The 17,895-nt window shown below is 37.7% G+C and overlaps 1 protein-coding gene across 1 annotated transcript in view; it reads right to left on the bottom strand.

The window, feature by feature from the left end:
* Positions 1-16,081, bottom strand: part of SMARCA5 (SNF2 related chromatin remodeling ATPase 5) — a 43,690-nt gene extending 27,609 nt beyond the window's left edge. The window contains exons 1-8 of the mRNA XM_082653238.1: positions 15,464-16,081; positions 12,203-12,277; positions 6,934-7,100; positions 4,440-4,540; positions 2,847-2,947; positions 1,897-2,076; positions 376-531; positions 146-277 (exon numbers count right to left, since the gene is read on the bottom strand). Coding sequence (XP_082509364.1) covers positions 146-277; positions 376-531; positions 1,897-2,076; positions 2,847-2,947; positions 4,440-4,540; positions 6,934-7,100; positions 12,203-12,277; positions 15,464-15,640 — 1,089 coding nt within the window. The 5' untranslated portion in view covers positions 15,641-16,081. The remainder of the gene's footprint in view (positions 1-145; positions 278-375; positions 532-1,896; positions 2,077-2,846; positions 2,948-4,439; positions 4,541-6,933; positions 7,101-12,202; positions 12,278-15,463) is intronic.
* Between the last annotated feature and the right edge of the window lie 1,814 nt (positions 16,082-17,895).

Below are 17,895 nucleotides of genomic sequence, written 5' to 3'. Positions count from 1 at the left end.
CCCCTGCATCGGCAGGTGGACTCTCAACCACTGCACCACCAGGGAAGCCCCATTTGTTTGATTTCTGAAGCAGGCCAATTCTATTACAAAACTGTATAGTATTAAAAAACGTTATTCCAACTAGAAAATAATAAGAAATACTTACATCAGCTGAATTAAAGACATCTGGCAACAAAAAATTAAGAAGTGACCAAAGCTCATGCAGGTTGTTTTGAAGAGGTGTTCCAGTTAATAATAGTCGATTTGTAGTCTTGAATTCCCTCACTATTTCTGACAACTGAAAGAAACAAATTCATTATTAGAATGAATATTCTGTACATCGATCGAATTCTAAACTAAGGTACAAACGATTTGCACATCTAAATATCAAATTACCTTCGATTTTTCATTTTTGATCCTGTGAGCTTCATCTATAACTAAGTACCTCCAATTAAATTTCTTGAAAACAGACTTCTCTTTAATAAGCATTTCATAAGATGTTACACATACATCCCATTCTCCTGGTAATAAAACGTCTCTGACAAAAGCAGCCTGTGTAGCAAAAGAAAAAATTTACACCATGCAGAAATAAACTATACATTAAATTTACTGATGACAAGGATGTAATCTACTATGTAAAAGGGGGTGGAAAGAGTAAAAAGAAGAGTCATCTATAGTACGCAAGCAGCTAGAACCAGCTCAAAGTAACTTCATTAACCATGAAGTAATCATGTCAGAGCCATTTAGTAAAAACAAACTGACAAAATTCTTCGGTACAAAAGTCAACAGACTAACTATTAAAATGTCTTCTTTCCTCGATTCCACTAGGTGCTGAAATTCTTAGCACATAGGTTTAGAAAAGGATAGAGAGTTTTCTGACATAAAGATAGATAAGGAGTAAAGGCTAGTTTGCAGTAAGCACTTTCATTCCTTTTATGTTTATAGATCTATTAAGACATTGCTATTAATTTTCTCATTTTACAGGTGAGGAAACTAAAGACTGGTTAAACAATTGGGCTTCAAAGCATAATAAGCAATTTTGTAACAGAATACAAAAAGGGAGAAAAGAAATCTAGTCATCACTGATATCTGAATAAAGGGAAAACAAAATTAGGTACATAGTCCTTCAATGCAGTACGAGTATATTTTTTAATCTGAATTTTATACTCTTAATAGTGTCATTATTTCCATATCTTCTTCCAAAAAGGATGTGCCAACTTATCAATATTTTAACTTATTTCGATAGTTATCACACCGACTCATCACGTTACTATTTACATTATTATTTACTATTACAAATTACTATTCCATGACTATTACCATTATATACATCAATCTAAAAATCTGGCTCCTTAAATTTCTAACCACCTCACACACTCAAAACTTCTTTTAAAAATAAGAAAATGGGGCTTCCCTGGTGGCGCAGTGGTTGAGAGTCCGCCTGCCGATGCAGGGGACACAGGTTCGTGCCCTGGTCCCGGAAGATCCCACATGCCGCGGAGCGCTAGGCCCGTGAGCCATGGCCGCTGAGCCTGCGCGTCCGGAGCCTGTGCTCCGCAACGGGAGAGGCCACAACAGTGAGAGGCCCGCGTACAGCAAAAAAAAAAAAAAAAAAAAAGAAAAAAGAAAATGCTGCTAGAATGAGACACAGCCTTTGATTTTATAACTACCCCCAGAAAGCAGGAGAAAACAACTATATTCTTATAGCTTTCTACAGTCTACAACTCCATTTTCATAGTATAAATCTTAACCATCAAAAAAATATTCCACTTATAAATTACTAATATTTGTGAAGACCAAGCTTATTATTGGACCCTTTTTCTCTCCTTTTATCCCTCCTCTAGTTATCCCCCTCCCACAAAACCTAAATTCAAATTCTTTTAATATCAAAAATGTAATGAAATATGAGAAACTTACTCTTTGTTCTTTATCTCCTATTAAACAAACAGATCTAAGTGTTGGTACCCATCTCTTGAATTCACTCATCCAGTTGTGTAATGTAGACTTAGGAACCAAAACCATATGAGGACCAGGAATGTTTCTATAGTGTTTCATGTACCCAAGAAGAGAAATTGTTTGAAGAGTCTTTCCCAGGCCCTGAAAGAAAAATAAACACAAAGCAATGAAATACAAAAACAAAACAGACTTCCATATTCATCCTTCCCGACATATACGGAAACATTTAGAAGAAAAGCTATGTGTACAGCTAACAAATGGCAAAAACTTGGTATGTGTCAAGTTTATGAGTGTTACGTCATTTAACCTTCACAAGCCTTTGAAGGATGTACTATTACCATCTCCATAAGGCCCAGATATTTAAGTGACTTTCCCAAGGTCACCTAGCAGAGCTAGAATTGAGACCTATCTCTTTTGGTTCCATACTTTCTCTAAGCAATTGTCTTGGCACTATAGCTATAGGGAAACATAAAACATTCACTACATAACTAGTAAATAGTAAACAAGATATAATGTTTTACGGGACAGAACTGTACAAGCTACCATCATGGATAAAATATTTCTCGATGACATTCAATTGACCCCACCACCTGTGTTTTGTAGAATTGAAGGGAGATGGCCAAATCATTACATTGTAAAAGTCAACCAAAGGCATGTTTCTCAAAATGTATTATTTTCAAATGTATTATACTTTCATAGATAATAATTCCTCACAGCTGAAGTACAGATGTAAGATCCCACTTATGCAACTAAAGTGAGCTTTTATCAGTTTGACAGAGGGTTAGTTTGCTAACAGTTCTAGAGTATAATCAATAAACTATATGCTGCAAGCCTTAACTTTTATAAATCTAATGATGTATAAGGTTTTAAATTATAAAATGTGGACTTGTACAAAGCTATCAAACACATACCATTTCATCTGCTAGGATACCATTGATGCCGTTCTCATACAAAGAAATGAGCCAATTTAATCCTCGGACCTGATAATCTCTCAGTTTACCCCATTTTACATCTAAGAACAAAAGAAAAACGACATGCACATTTTAAAGACAATAAAAACAGGTGGGAAGCTCCCCCTCCATCTGATACTCAGAGGTTTAACTTGGGCCTACACATGTTTATTCTGACTGTACTTTCTTTACTAGGTCTTAAGAATGGGAATTTTGCAAGTTTCAAATCAGTGGAGGTAGTGGCGGTGGTCTGGAGTGGAGATGACGGATATGGAAGACAACCGAGTACAGGAACCGTGACAGGTGGCATCAGAGTACCTCAATCACTCAGTTCCTATGTTACCCATATACTGGTCCTAGAGACTCTTTGGTCTCTCTATTTCCTTTTTCAATGTTACTACAAGTGTTTCTAACCAAACGTTTTCACCTTCCCTGATGACCTCTGGGGACTTTGTTTTTGCCCTAACAAAGGGGAAATAGGAATTAGAAGAGATTGTTTTTCCTTTACCCTTCCTTAATTTACTTTTTTTACTTTTCCAAGGGGTCCTACAAAAAGGAACTGTATCTCTTTCAGGGTTTATTACATATTTCCCACCCCATAATAATTACTAAGTATATGGATCATAAATAACCCAACTTTTTAAAAAAACTATGTATTCTGTACTCCATCCCTTTTGAAAAACACTGCTTTGAGATGAAAAGTTCATCAATGCTGGGAAAACTAGTTACAATGTAGGAATGTGAGAAAGAGATAACAAATCATTCAAATTTCCTTTCTCCTTGTAAATCTGGTTCTGGCCTCTAGCTTCATGAAAAGAAATGGAAACTGCGTACTGTGTAGCAAAAAAAAAAAAAAAATCTGGAGGTACACGCTTTAACCAGCCTGCTGAATTTCTAACCAAATCCTATCTTCCCCGAAGTTCAGTTTGCTAATTATTAAGATAACAAATCCAAACTATACATCCTATATTGACTATTATAAATTTTTTTTTGCTTACAACCACTATGATCATACAAACTTGTCATCAAGTGAGACAGAGAAAGGAGGTCAGGGAAAAAACGCTAGGCTTCAGTGAAGACAACCGTGCCACCAGACAACCAAGATCATATATGGGTAAAACCTAAACCTTGTTAACCATGTTTTCTCTTGGAAAACCTTTAATAACAAGTACATTTTGGAAAAAAATTTAAAACAGATAGAAAATCAGAAGATGAGTAAAAACAGTCTTTATGAAGTGCCCTTTTTTACACATTAGTCTTCTTATCTAGGGCAAATATAAGGCAAACTTCATTCCCAGTTTTACATATACATTCAGGCCACAACAAGCACAATGGCGTTTTATGACCCTTTGAAATACAGCACCACTATTGTACTAATATACTATGGCTTCCATCCAAAAAATATCTGAAGTTCATTTCATTATCAATAAATTTCAAAAGATCACTAAAAATTCCATTTATAAATTACAGCCAAGAAAAATCCAAAACATTAACCAAAGGATATCTCACAAGGGGATGTTTCAGAGATCAAGTAATTAAATATGTGTAACGTACATGACGGAGAGTCTTCAAATCGAGTGCAAACATTGGTTGCTTTGGAGCTTTCTGTTAATAATTCTTCATCCTCCTCTTGCTCTGTTCTTCGGTGCCGATAGCTGTCAAGTTTAAAATAAAATCAAGTGATTTGAGTTTTGGCTTTAATTTTGACGACCAGCTACTATTTCAACATAATAGTCAAGAGGCTGACCAAGATTACACAATAATTTCTTAACAGGGATGTAAATTAAGACAAAAAAGTAAACAGTAGAAATCATCAGTAAATTTAAACCTGAAATGTTTTACATGGCTTTCTAAGATATACATACAGTTTTTAAAATAGAGTAATACCTTAGGTTAACCAGAACCTGATAAACATAAATGTGATAATCTAATTTCAAGGAAATATGCAGTCAGAAAAACCTCATAATTTGCATTTTAAAGTTAAGTATTTTGCCCCCCGACCTCAAATAGTACCAGAAGTCACATTTTTAAAACTACAGCTTTCACCAAAAGCTGCAGAATATGCAGAATAGAGACTTTGGGCTTAAGCAATGACTCTTAACTAGATTCATCAGAATTACTCAAAGCATTTTAAATACACTTGCCCAGATTCTACATCCCAAGAGAATCAGAGACTTCCTCTTAATAACTGATTTTCTGTAGTTATAATATTGCCAGATGTCTTAATCTCTAAAGGACTCAGGTAAGTAAAACTATTTACTCCCCAATTCTCAAGTTTCCAATTATACCTTCATATTTTCAACAAATATTTTCATTTAAATTAGAAAACAGTAGATTATTCCACTCTTGTGACCTCTAAATCTAACTTACTGCTTAGTTCTACCAAAACTACATGCTTGATGGGAGAGGATAATCAGCCTTCCCAGACAGAGAAATATTCCTCAGAAATACAGGCCAAGGCAATAAAAACGCAAGGATGTTTTTGTTTGTTTTATGTGCTTCTAATCAGAAGGTCTTAGTGAAAAGTGTTATTTCTTGTGCTTCTCTGCATTCCAACCCTATGAAACCTAGTGCAAAGATCTACCCGCCCCCCCAACCCCAAGTTATTCTCCATAAACTGAGAATTTTAACTTCGTTTTTTTCTTTATAAAATCTCCTTCACAATATATTATCAAGATAATTATTATGGTTGTTAAAACTGAAGATAAAAGCTGGAATATGCTTTATTACTTCAAATTGAGGCATCATTGATTGTTAACTGGATGATGGAAAGGGGAAAAAAAGCATATATCTACTTTTACTGAAGGACAGGACAGTACCATTACCCTAATTACTTCACTTAAGCTAATTTTCCATTTAAGATGGTTTGATGGGTAGAAAAGAAATCTATTAACCAAGACTCCTTTTCTTCACCAACACTAATAAGATCAAAGCTGAACAATTTTTTATCTATTTACTACATGGTATCTTTATCTTACAGGCTCTTAATAGAAGTGTTTCTTCTCATGCCATCATACTGATGACCCCATAACAATATCCATTACAGCAGTCTGCATTTCCAGAGCACGAGACTGACGCTATTTAAACAGCTGCAAACTTCAAGTCTGAAAAATTTAAATACATCTGAATTGCAAAGTTCTCATGAAGTTTCATACGTATTAAAACAAAAGCACTTTGGTTACAAACAATGGATTAGCAAAAAAGATATATCAGATGAGTAGAATACCCCAAATAAAATTAAGGTACTATGCTTTTTGATGATAATGTCCTCGAGATAGAGCTAATACCTCCATGTTTCTGTATACTATGTAGTAAATTTAACAGTGTTGATAACCGTTTGTACTCTCCTCTTTTAGATAACCTAGCATATTTTAATTACTGATCACATTTCATTTTTCACTTTGGAAATTACATATAGCCATTCCAGGGAGCTGAGATTGCCCTAAATTTATCATTACAAACTGAACATCTTAGTTATCCAACCAGCACAAATTCTAAAAAAAATTTATAAATTCAACATGTAAGAATTACTTTACACATATTGAACCACCACCTAACAGTGTCATCATACACCTTGACACTTCAATTTATATAAAGAAAACTAAGTATGTAACAAAAATTTTAAACAAACTGCTGTGGCATAAATCATCACAACATCCACACACAAGCACAGACTTCAGATAACAGCAATACCCTCAATGCATGTATGTAGTTCAGGAGACCAGAGCACACCGCAAGTCAGATCTAAGTTCAAAGCTGGATTATTCTAATTCCTTCTAGGTGATGTTAAATAGGCCGCTTAACCTCTGCATTTGTTTCCACTCCAAGGAGTGGAATACATCTGAATTCCCTATTCAGTCCCTATAAAAATAAAGCATTATGCAAATTTTTATTTATTTATACATGTATGGCTATATCCTGCCAAGCCAATCAGGCCAAATAAATAACAGCACCAAAACAATTTTTTTTAATAAAGTGATTTTATGCTCCTAATGAAGACTATCAAAAATAAGTTTGCTTCAACTATTAAGTATCAAATATTACTCACTCGCCAACTGACAGCAAGTTCTGTTTCTCATCCTTTTTTATTCGTGGGCGCCCTGGTTTCATCTTCAAAGGTGAGGTTGGAGTCTTCTGAGCAGCAGGCTGAATGAAATGTGCAAACAGCTCTGTCTGCTTTAATAAATACTCAAATCTATTTGCCCGGTCAGTTTGCTGCAAAAAATTTTAAAACACATTTTATCAGAATATTAATACAACTTCAGAAATCAAGGTTTCAACATGCCTCCACACAACAATCTCAGAAATTAAAAGGAACAAACTACTGCTATGGGTAACAACACAGATGAGTTTCAAAAGCATTATACTAAATGACAGAAACCAAACATAAAAGACTACATACTATACGATCCAACTTATATGAAATTCTAAGTAGTGATTTCGTAGAAAGCAGATCTGAAGTGGCAAGGGGATGAGGGCAGGAGCAAAAGTTTTGGGGATCACAGAACTGTTCTACATCATGACTGTAAGGTGGTTAAATGACCGCATGTGTTTGCCAAAACTCACTGAATTACAAATATAAAACTATTGTGTGTCAATTATACTTCAATACAGTTGACGAAAAAATATCAAATAAAAAATCAAAAGACATTATGCAATACAAGTGTATTTATTCAGAAGGGGGAAAAATGCATTGGTCATTCATCAGTTAGGCTGTTTTAAATTTTAAAAGGCTATCAGGCTTGAAAAACATCTATTAAGTTCATGAAATACTCATTAACCCAATGCAGTTCTTAATACCATTTCTTATTTTCATATCTAAGATCTACTGCTTTGAATGTTCCCTATTATCACACAAAGAGAATGGAAGAATTTAAACCAAAAAACATTTAAGATCTTGAAATCAAGTTTTTATAAAAATAAACAAGGGTGGGGCTTCCCTGGTGGCACAGCAGTTGAGAGTCTGCCTGCCGGTGCAGGGGACACGGGTTCGAGCCCTGGTCTGGGAAGATCCCACATGCCGCAGAGCAGCTAGGCCCGTGAGCCACAAGTGCTGAGCCTGCGCGTCTGGAGCCTGTGCTCCTCAACAAGAGAGGCCGCGACACTGAGAGGCCTGAGCACCGCGATGAAGAGTGGCCCCCGCTCGTCGCAACTAGAGAAAGCCCTCGCACAGAAACGAAGACCCAACACAGCCTATCAATCAATCAATCAATCAATAGAAATGCTGTAGAATTATTTAAAAAAAAAAAAACCCTCGGGGGTTAGTTCTGTGAAACACTGCATAAAATTTTAAAAAAATAAAAATAAATAAACAAGGGAAATCTAGAGCCTTTAAGACAACAGACTTTTTACAGACACTCTAACAGTTTGGTTAAAAAAAGGAGAAACAAGAAGACAAGAGTTCAATAAACAGAGAAACCAGTTACTCAGCTCAACATCTCTACCTATAAATGCTTAAAATGTCAATTTTAGAATGAATTCCAAAACAATATTTTACCTAGCAAACACCAGAGATACTCAAACATCGTAATGTTGTAAAAACTATGTATTTTTTAAAGGAAAACATAATTTTTTTAAATCATACCAAGGTAAAACTGAAGCCCAATTTGCTATCAGGAAGGCACAGGGTGACTGTTTCACTGGACCACAAATGTAGCCCAATCCATACAACTAACAACAGGTCAACATGTTTCTCCTTAGTAATGTCCTATAGATGACAAGCTTCAGTTGTTTGTTTCTGAAGACTAAAAAACTGTTTTAAAGTACTGAACTGAGATCCATATACATATATGTATTTTGCACAATTTCATTTCCTAATACATGTATAATAAAAGAAAAGCCAAGACATGCAATGAGAAAGATGCTGCTACTTAAAAAAGACTATTATTGTTGCTATGTTTGGATCAAGATAAATAAGCTCTGGAAATAAATTCAGATAGGTCAGAGTCTAGATATTTTAAAGTAAAAGTACTCTACAGTATTCAAATCACTGAATATGTATTCTTCACTTCTTTAAAAACATTTTCAAATCAACATTTTCTTCATAAATACCTATTCAATTCAAAAAATACTTCTGTGTGTCTACCAGAAAAGGTGTTTTGTTTCTTTAGGAAGTTTTCATTATAATCCAATATTGAAAACAGAACATAATAGGTAAATTATGTAAGATTGTCAGAAAATGATGAATACTCAGAAGTAAAAATAAAGCAGAGTGATGGCAAGTGCAAGTAGCACTGAAATTTTAACCAGGAAGATCAGGAAAATCCGAACAGAGGTAATGTTTCAACAGAGAAGGGAGGGGGTCCCCCCAATTCTTAGACCTTATCACACCTCTCTAATGCTCAAAAACCTTTAATGGCTCTAGATGTCTTAAGGTGGTATTTTTTCAAAGTGTGGTTCATGATCCATCAGACCAAAAATATCCAAGATCTCTGTTCTCTGTTATCTTCTACAAGGTCAAGTTTGAGAACTACTGTCTTAAAGAATTAATATAAGTTTCACCAGGGCCTTACAAAAGATTCCATAATTTCCAAAATTCTCTCTCGGTTACAAACTAGTTGCAAAAAACCAAGTTCAGAACACACAGAATAAGCTTTCAGTAGAACTGTGGCAAAGGTTTGAGGGGAATCAAGCAAAGACCTTGCTGCTTGAAAAAATGAGAAGGTTAAGATAAAAATGACTTGAGATCTTAAAAGAGGGGTAAGGAAAATGAACCTATCTACAAAATAAAAACAGATTCACAGACATAGAGATCAGACTTGTGGTTGCCAATGGGGGGGAGGGGAGGAAGAGGGATGGACTGGGAATTTGGGGTTGGTAGATGCAAACTAGTACGTTTAGAATGGATAAACAATAAGGTCCTACTCTTAGCACACAGAACTACATCCAATCTCCTGGGATAAACCATAATGGAAAAGAATATTAAAAAAAGAATGCATATACGTGTAAAACTGAGTCACTCTGCTGTACAGCACAGACTGGCACAACACTGTAAATCAACTACACCTCAATTAAAAAAAAAGGTTTAAGGAGAAAAATCGCTTCCTAAAAATCAGAAACAATAGAATAAGATTAGGAACCTAAAAGGAATGAAGCATAAAATCAAATGGAAGATTAAAATCAATAGCCTTGGAAAAAGCTTCTTTCTCTGAGACAGAAGGAAATGACCACGACAGTAGAAGCCATACATGCTTGGAAACAGAGAGGAAGTAAATTGATGATGGGCCTGCAATTCTTTGTGGAGGAAGACTGAAAATGAGGGTGTGGCAGAAAAGGAGTAGAACACTTAATCAGAGTGGCAAAGTTTTAAAATGGCTAAATGGGATTGTTGAAAGCCAAAGACAGTAAAAACCATAAACTTATTCCGGTACCAGTCAGCACTATTATTTTAGTTTTCTCAAGTAGTACTCAGCATCTTGGGTTCAAGAATGAAGAGTGGGTATCAAGACTTACCTATGAATAGGATCTAGCAGATGATAAAGAAGTTGCTTGGAAGAAAACTGCTTCTCAAGATCATGATGTTGAAAAAGGAAATTAAACTAGGAGACTAAAAAATCTGTAGGAAGTGAGAAAAAATTTACAATAAAGGGAACCGTGAAGACAAGAAGCATTGTAAAGAACCATGAAAACCTCCATTATATAATCAGATTTGTGTTGTAAATATACTTTGCAAAAACACAAAGAGATGTGGAAGAAGCCAGAGCATCAGAAAGGAGCCAAATAAAGATGCCAACACAATTATTCATGCAACAGAAGAATACTGAACTAGGGTGATGAGGAAAAGATAAGAGAAATATTTATGAAGTTAAATTTGCCAAGACTATTAAAACTATGAGGTACTGTAACAGCTTGAGTATTTATTAAGAGAAAGTTTCATTCATTGAGATAATCCTAAGTGTAAGTGTGGGGTAGAGATAAGGAATTCAATTTTGGATACTCCTAAATAAGAGGTACCAAAGGGACTTAAACGTCCAACAAACAAATGAAAATGCAATGGTTGGAAGCATCTGAAGTATTCACTTAGAGATGGCAGATGAAAACCAGTGACAAGGATCAAACTGTCCAAGAACAAATGTTCAGAATGTAATGAGAAGGACAAAGGAATTAGTCAAGTAAATAGGATATCATCAAGGAAAAAAAGGTCTCTCAAGGCAAGAAAAAATTCTGTGGAGTGGTCAATGGTGTCAAACACAAGTGACAGCAAGGAAAATCAAACTACAATTAAGTCAAAGAACTGGCCATTAGAATCACTAGTACAGTGTTAATGACAGAATCTAAGTTGTGAAGCGTTAAAGGAACGAATGGGAAAAGTAGAGCTGGAAATTATATCTTTTCCTTCAATTAAGTTTGACAGCAAAGAAAGGCAGCAGGACAGTTACAGATATACACATATATAAATGTAATAGAAATCATATAGAATAATACATCATTTCTACTTTACATATTGCAATATGTATTATGCACACTATATGTGTGTATACATATACACATGTGCATACTTTTAGGATTTTGAAGCTATTTAAGAGATTCATAAACATTTATTGATATTGAAGAGAAAGTCAAAGAACAAGGGGAAAGTAAGATTTGTTAAAATGTACTATGTGCCAGATATTGTTCTGGGTGTTGAAGACAGAAAGATGAAGACACTGTCCCCACTCTTAAGAAGCATACTGTGTTGTGTAGTGGTGTTATTATGACACCTGCTATTTTAACTTTTTAAGACTTCAAAACAATTAAATGAGTTTAATCCATACAAAGCACTTAGAACAGGGCCTGCTACATAATAATCATTCACTATTAGTCATTATTATTGAATCTAAATTTAAATTTAAAGCTATTTGTAGGTACTGGTTAACTCAGGGTAAAATAAAGTTTCCTAAGAGGATATGAAACATGAGCTGGGTATTTTTCAAGTATAACATTCATATTCTCTTTTGTAAAGATCCCATCCATATTATAAGAAGGCTGTAGGCAAGGAGCATGTATTATTTGCTTTATAACCAGTAGAGTACAATGCCAGACACATGCAGAATAAACATTACCTTGAATAATTACTTCTCCGGTCTTTAACTCACCTCACTCCCAATGCTAAATCTTAAAACATAAGGGGTGTTAGCATAACCCACATATTTACATAATATGTGAATTCATGCCATACTTCTATATTTGGTTTACACAGTCAAGCAAGTCAAGTAAGGTACAAAAGTTATAGTACTCCACATTATACGTATTTAAATTGGGTATCTGTGCTTCAATTTTGGTACACTTAATCACCTAATAAAAGCTTATATAAAACTCTTCATATGCCTAGAACATACCATTTTTTCTTCATAGGTAGGATCTGGTTCTTGGATTTCTTTTTGCTTTCCAGGAGACGCATCATCAAATACTTCCTGGTAGGAGGGAAAAATCATGGATTGTTCTTCAAGAATACTCAACACACCATTATTAGACTGATTTCTGCCCAAAACACATTCAAAGTAATACACTCCTGTCCCAAATTTCCCAGATACTTAAATGGCTGTCATCCTACCTGATAGGAAACCTTGATGAAAAATACCATGATGATAACAACTTATTTAATCCAAATATGTAAACTGCATGGCTACTGCCAAGACTGAAACACAAGATTATTATCTCCATCATCCCAGAACAAAATTACTTTCAGCAAATGTTTCATTTTCTAATCAAAAATTATGAAGCTAAATTCAACAGTATAAAATGTGGAGAAAATACGTTCCCTTTTAATCATAAAATTGCAGTATCTACTGTACTGCTACACAAATATACACCTGGAAAGCCGCATTAGTCACGGTGATTCCCATCTTCTGGAAAATTAAAAAATTTCATCATGCAGCCTAAAGTGAATACCCTTTAAGTACAATCTGATTCCTTAACTGGTAATAAATGTGCTATTTTTGCAAATTTATTCACCCTGACATTCAAAACGCCACAAACAACAAAATAACAGCAACAACTACACTGCAAAGTTTCACTCATCCATTAAAAGAACATAAGAAGAGCTGGTGAAAGTCTAGTTTTCATTAATGATGTACTAATCTGTGTGTGTCAATACATACTGTAATAAAGCTACCTGTGATTAAGAAGTTGGGGGGATGGGGCTGGTATAGCACTAAAATTAAGAGGTCAACTGACCCAAATTCAAGTCTAACTTCATTGCTAAGACCTGTAGGAACCTGTGTAACCTTAAGCTCATCACAAATCTCTGGTCTCCACAAGTAAAAATGACAAAGCCACCAACCTAGCCTACTTCACCAAATGGTAATGGGATACCATGGAAGGTCAAATACATCCTAAAAAAATAAGATGTGCTTTCCAACAGCAGTCATTATTTCTTTCACAGTTTTAATTAAAAAAAAAAAAAAAAAGGTTTGGATTTAGGACTCTTGAGGTCATATAGTTATTGGTATACAGTGTACCTACCTATCAGTCGAGTCAATACTGAGAAATGAGGATGAACAAAGACAGGCCCCATCCACATTGCCAAAAAGATCACAATAATAAACAAAAAATGAGACTGCTTCCGTGACCTATCAGTACCAAGCAAAAAGAAAAAATTAACCTAATACATAGGAAAGCTAGCTAATATTTCTAGGAAAGTGGGCTCTGTCAGAAAATAAATGATTTTGGAAAAACCCAAATTAAAAGACCAAGAAAAGAAAAATCACAGTATAATGTGAAGGAAAAAATAAAAACTAAAACTAGTCAGTAAAAAGATTGATAAAATTACTGATGTTCCTATTCTAAGAAGGTAAAAATAACTAAGTCATTCTTCAATAAATGAAATCGTCAAACACCTTTTTTGTAAGAATATGAAAGGGCAAGATATTCGGGGAAAGGGTCAGCTTCAGAGCCAGATGTGGGTTCTACTTACCAGAAGACTCAATTTCCCCATCCGGCAAATAAAAATACCACTGACATCATTTGGTACTTGTTGTAACATTAATATTCATAGTTAAACTTTAATTCCACTTTAACTTAAAAATAGCAACTGAAAGCCAAAATATTTAGTTTAGGCTTTAAATTATTCTGCTTTCTGATGTTTCCGTAACACCTCTTGTGAGACTTTGGTTGTTATTCCAACAGTTGAATGACAGCCCCTTTTGAGAAGCTGAGGACAACTAAGGACAGCAATTTGCAGAGAACTGCGTATTTACATACAATTGCTTTTAGTGTCAAACTTCAAACCCCCTTAAACCACGAAGCAGGAATCCAAGTTAACCCTGGGAATGCAAAAGAACCATTTAAAACCTGAAGAAAGAGAAAACAGGCAACACCAGATATGAATTTGAAACAAATCTCGTCACTGAAAACTACAGAACACCAGATGTCCTAATCCACCAAAACCCACCGTCACCTAAAAGTTCTTTCAAAAACTAGTAACATGTTACTTCACCCTAGATTAGACCGCTGTTGCCCAAATAAAACTACTGCGCCAAATGCTTCAACGGTAAACTGCGCTACCAATTCCTTATTAATCCTGCACCAACGTTCGTTTTTAGAACAGTATTACCTTCGCTCAATCTGTCCAAGGATGGAAAACTCCCAGAAATCTTTGGGCTGCAACTATAAAATATCTCAAAACAGACTGAAGGCCAAGAATAAAATTTGGAAGGAGCAAGCAATCACTTTGTTCCCAGACATCGCAAAGCCTTGGAGCACACCCAAGAGACCCGCCTGGCAGTTCCCCAATCTTTCCACCCCCACAGTACTGTCACCATCCCCTGGCCGGCCAGCCCCAGCCCAGAAGACAGGCTCGGCAGCGAAAGGTACCAATTTTCAAAAAAAAAGGCCAAGGCCCCCAAAGAGGAATTGCGCTGGTCTGAAAGCCCCTGACTCACTAACTCATTCATCCATCCATCCATCCATCACTCCTCCCCAAATGAGATGGGGGTTCAAGACAGCTGCTGCCGCCTTGGTCAGTTCCCTCCCCATGGAACAGTGCCTGGGAGGAGCCTCCTCTCCCTCCAAGGGAGCAGCTGCGCCCCGCTTATCCCCACTGCGCCCTCGGCTATCCAGCTCTCGCCATTGTTTCTGCCCGGAACAGATACCTCCCCCGCAAGGACCGGGATGAAGAAAAGGAGGCCCAAGTCCTCAGAGGCGCCCCTTTTAAATGCCTTCCCCACCGCGCCCATCTACCCTCTTTCCTAAGGGGAAATCTCCCTCGCCCTCCCCCCAAGTTTAGTGGAAACTAAAATCGAGATTCAGAGATGGGCGAGGGAATTATGGGAGTCTAGCTTAAAAAAAAAAAGGTAGATCCCACTCGGCCTCAGTAATCAAGAACATGTGTCTAACAAGAGCGTTCGAGGGTTTGGCAAGGTTCGCCGAAGAGACAAATAATGTAAATGTGAAGTGCCAGAGATCCATCTGAGTCGGCTGGGATAGGCTAGGCGCAGGGCGCAAGGGTGAGAGCATCATTTCGGATCCACAGGGTCCGAGGCCGAGTCTGGGTGCACAGGGGTGAAGTTCGGCTCTGCGTCTCATCACTAACACAGAGGCGAGGGAACCAGTTCCTCCTCCCCATCCCGCCGTCTCCCCACGCCACGAGCCGCTCTCACCTCCATCTCAGAGTCCGCGGCGCCGGCGCTGGCCGCAGAGGCAGCCGCCTGGGCTGCGACGCCCTCGGGGCCGCCTTTGTTGCTGTTGTTGTTCCCGCTGCCGGCGGCCGAGGCTGCGGGCTTGGAAGGCGCGCTCTCGGGAGGCGGGGGTGGCGGAGGGTCGGCCGCGGACGACATGATGTTCCTTCTGCGTCACCCGCTGCTGCCAGAGGCCGGGCCCGGCAGAGATGAGGAGGAGGCCTAGGCCTGGGAGGCTACGTCGCAATGAGCTGGTGGAGGAGCGGGAGGACCACCCGAACGCCCCCTTCGCCGCGCCTCCGCGACGAGCCCTAGCCAGGCCCAGCAGCCTCCCCCTCTCGTCGTCCTCTTCCGCCGGGCTCGGGGTTCCACCAGCGCTTTACCTCACGGCGGGAATCACGTCGACGAGAGTGGGCGGGGTCACCCGGGTCACTGAGGTCAGGAAGGCGGGCTGATTTACTGTAGGGCGGAGGGTTGAGGGAGAAGGAAAGGAAAGCGAAAGAGGGACCGGGAGCGCGCAGTGACTTGGCCGCCTCCTCTTCTTCCTGTGGTAGATATCATCTATCTCGCCTGCATCCAGGTCTACTACCTACGCCACCGACTTTCAACACTCGCGAGATTGATAGTTGGCTAAATGACTGAGTTCCAGTTGCGCATGCGCATTCTCTCCTCCTTGCCCTTGGCCCCTCCCCCTCCAGGGCCCCCAGCAAGCTCTAGGGCAAGGAGTGGGCGGGGCCTCAAGGGAGGGCTCGGACGCGTAGGTTTGTGCTTCCGCTCCCGGGCATGACGCGAGTGCAATCCTACAGGCGTTCTTAACGGCACACGGTCCCCGGACGCCGCATCTCCTGTGGCTGGCAGCGATCGGCGGCACTCCCTGAAAATTTGCACAGGTTTTGCGCTGCCTACTGCAGCATGGAGGTCTGGGCAGGCCTTAACACTTTAACCGCCTTCGCTTATACGCGTGACGCCACTGTGTTGACGACGTTGTGGTTATTCCAGTTGACGTCTCACTGTTTTGTTGTCTAAGAAAGAGTGCCCGTTAGTGTGATTTTTTTATGTCATCAGATGTTAGCTATATCAGTCATTTCTAAATTCCTTCTACTCTTCGGTGCAGAGTTAGGCGATATTTCCTCTGAATTTACATGCTGAAAGTAAGCAAACTGTGCCCACCACCATGTAAGTGAGAAACGTGAGTAATCAATAGATAAGAGGCGATGGGTTGTATCTTTTCCTCAACCACCAAATATTAAATTAAAATGTACATTCTTCTCTTCTTAAGAAATGTTACAACTATTCACCACTGGTTTGTACACTGCCTTGCCCTCTCTTCAACACAGCCTGAGGGTCTTGCGCACCCATCTGCTGCAGATTTTAAGCGCAGCGTGTTCTATTCAGTAGCAAATCTGCACACTGCAATAAATTGCTATCTGCCCTGCACAGGCTCTTATTCATCTTTGTATCCCCATGACCAGTATCTTATCAGTACGTATTGAATAAAGGAGACACACTTTTAAAGAGTTAAGGCTTGAGCAAACTGTTGATTATGTTGAATTTCAAACAGAAGGGATCTCCTATGAATATATAGGCTGCAAACTTTTAACCAATCGAGTGATAATTCTTTAATTGAGATCTGGAAAAATGTCCCCCAGTCCATTATAAATGCTATTTCTGAGACTATAAGGAACCGCCTAAGGATATATGAAAAGAAGAATACCTAAATGATGTTCATCACAGGCTTCGCATGTAATTGCAAAAAAACTAGCAATAGGTTAAGAGTCCAACATTGAAAGTATGATTTTAAAACTATTGTACACCCACAAAATGAACTATTCTTGACCTTTAACAACAATTAATGTAGAAGAATGTTTATTCTATAGTGTTAACTGAAAAGAAAATTTAGCAGTTCAAAAATATGAATAAAACTTTGGAAGGATAATCATAAAAGTATTGAAAGTGATTGTTGTTGGTGTATATTTCCTAATTCTTTTTTGTTTGTATTTTTTAATTTTTTCTAAAATGAATTTGTGTATTATTATATTGAGCAAACTTATTTTTAATATCTAAAAAATACTTTCACCAAAAATAGATTGTGTGGAAGGGTAAAAAGTTAGTGTCTAGGGGAGTAGCTGACATATAGACACTCAATAAATACTTATGAGAACTTCCCTGATGGCACAGTGGTTAAGACTCTGCGCTCCCAATGCAGGGGGCCTGGGTTCAGTCCCTGGTCAGGGAACTGGATCCCACATGCATGCCACAACTAAGAGTTCTCATGCCAAAGCTAAGGAACCAGCCTGCCACAACTAAGACCCGGCGCAACCAAATAAATAAATATTTTTAAAAATAAAAATAAAATAAATACTTATGAGTAAATATTTATTTAATATTGACATTAAGTAGAAAGAATATAACAT

Source organism: Grampus griseus (genome assembly GCF_964374135.1).
Source record: "Grampus griseus genome assembly, chromosome: 4".
NCBI lineage: Eukaryota > Metazoa > Chordata > Mammalia > Artiodactyla > Delphinidae > Grampus > Grampus griseus.
The sequence above is the reverse complement of the archived record's forward strand: the minus strand, read 5'-3'. Positions and strand labels throughout refer to the sequence as shown.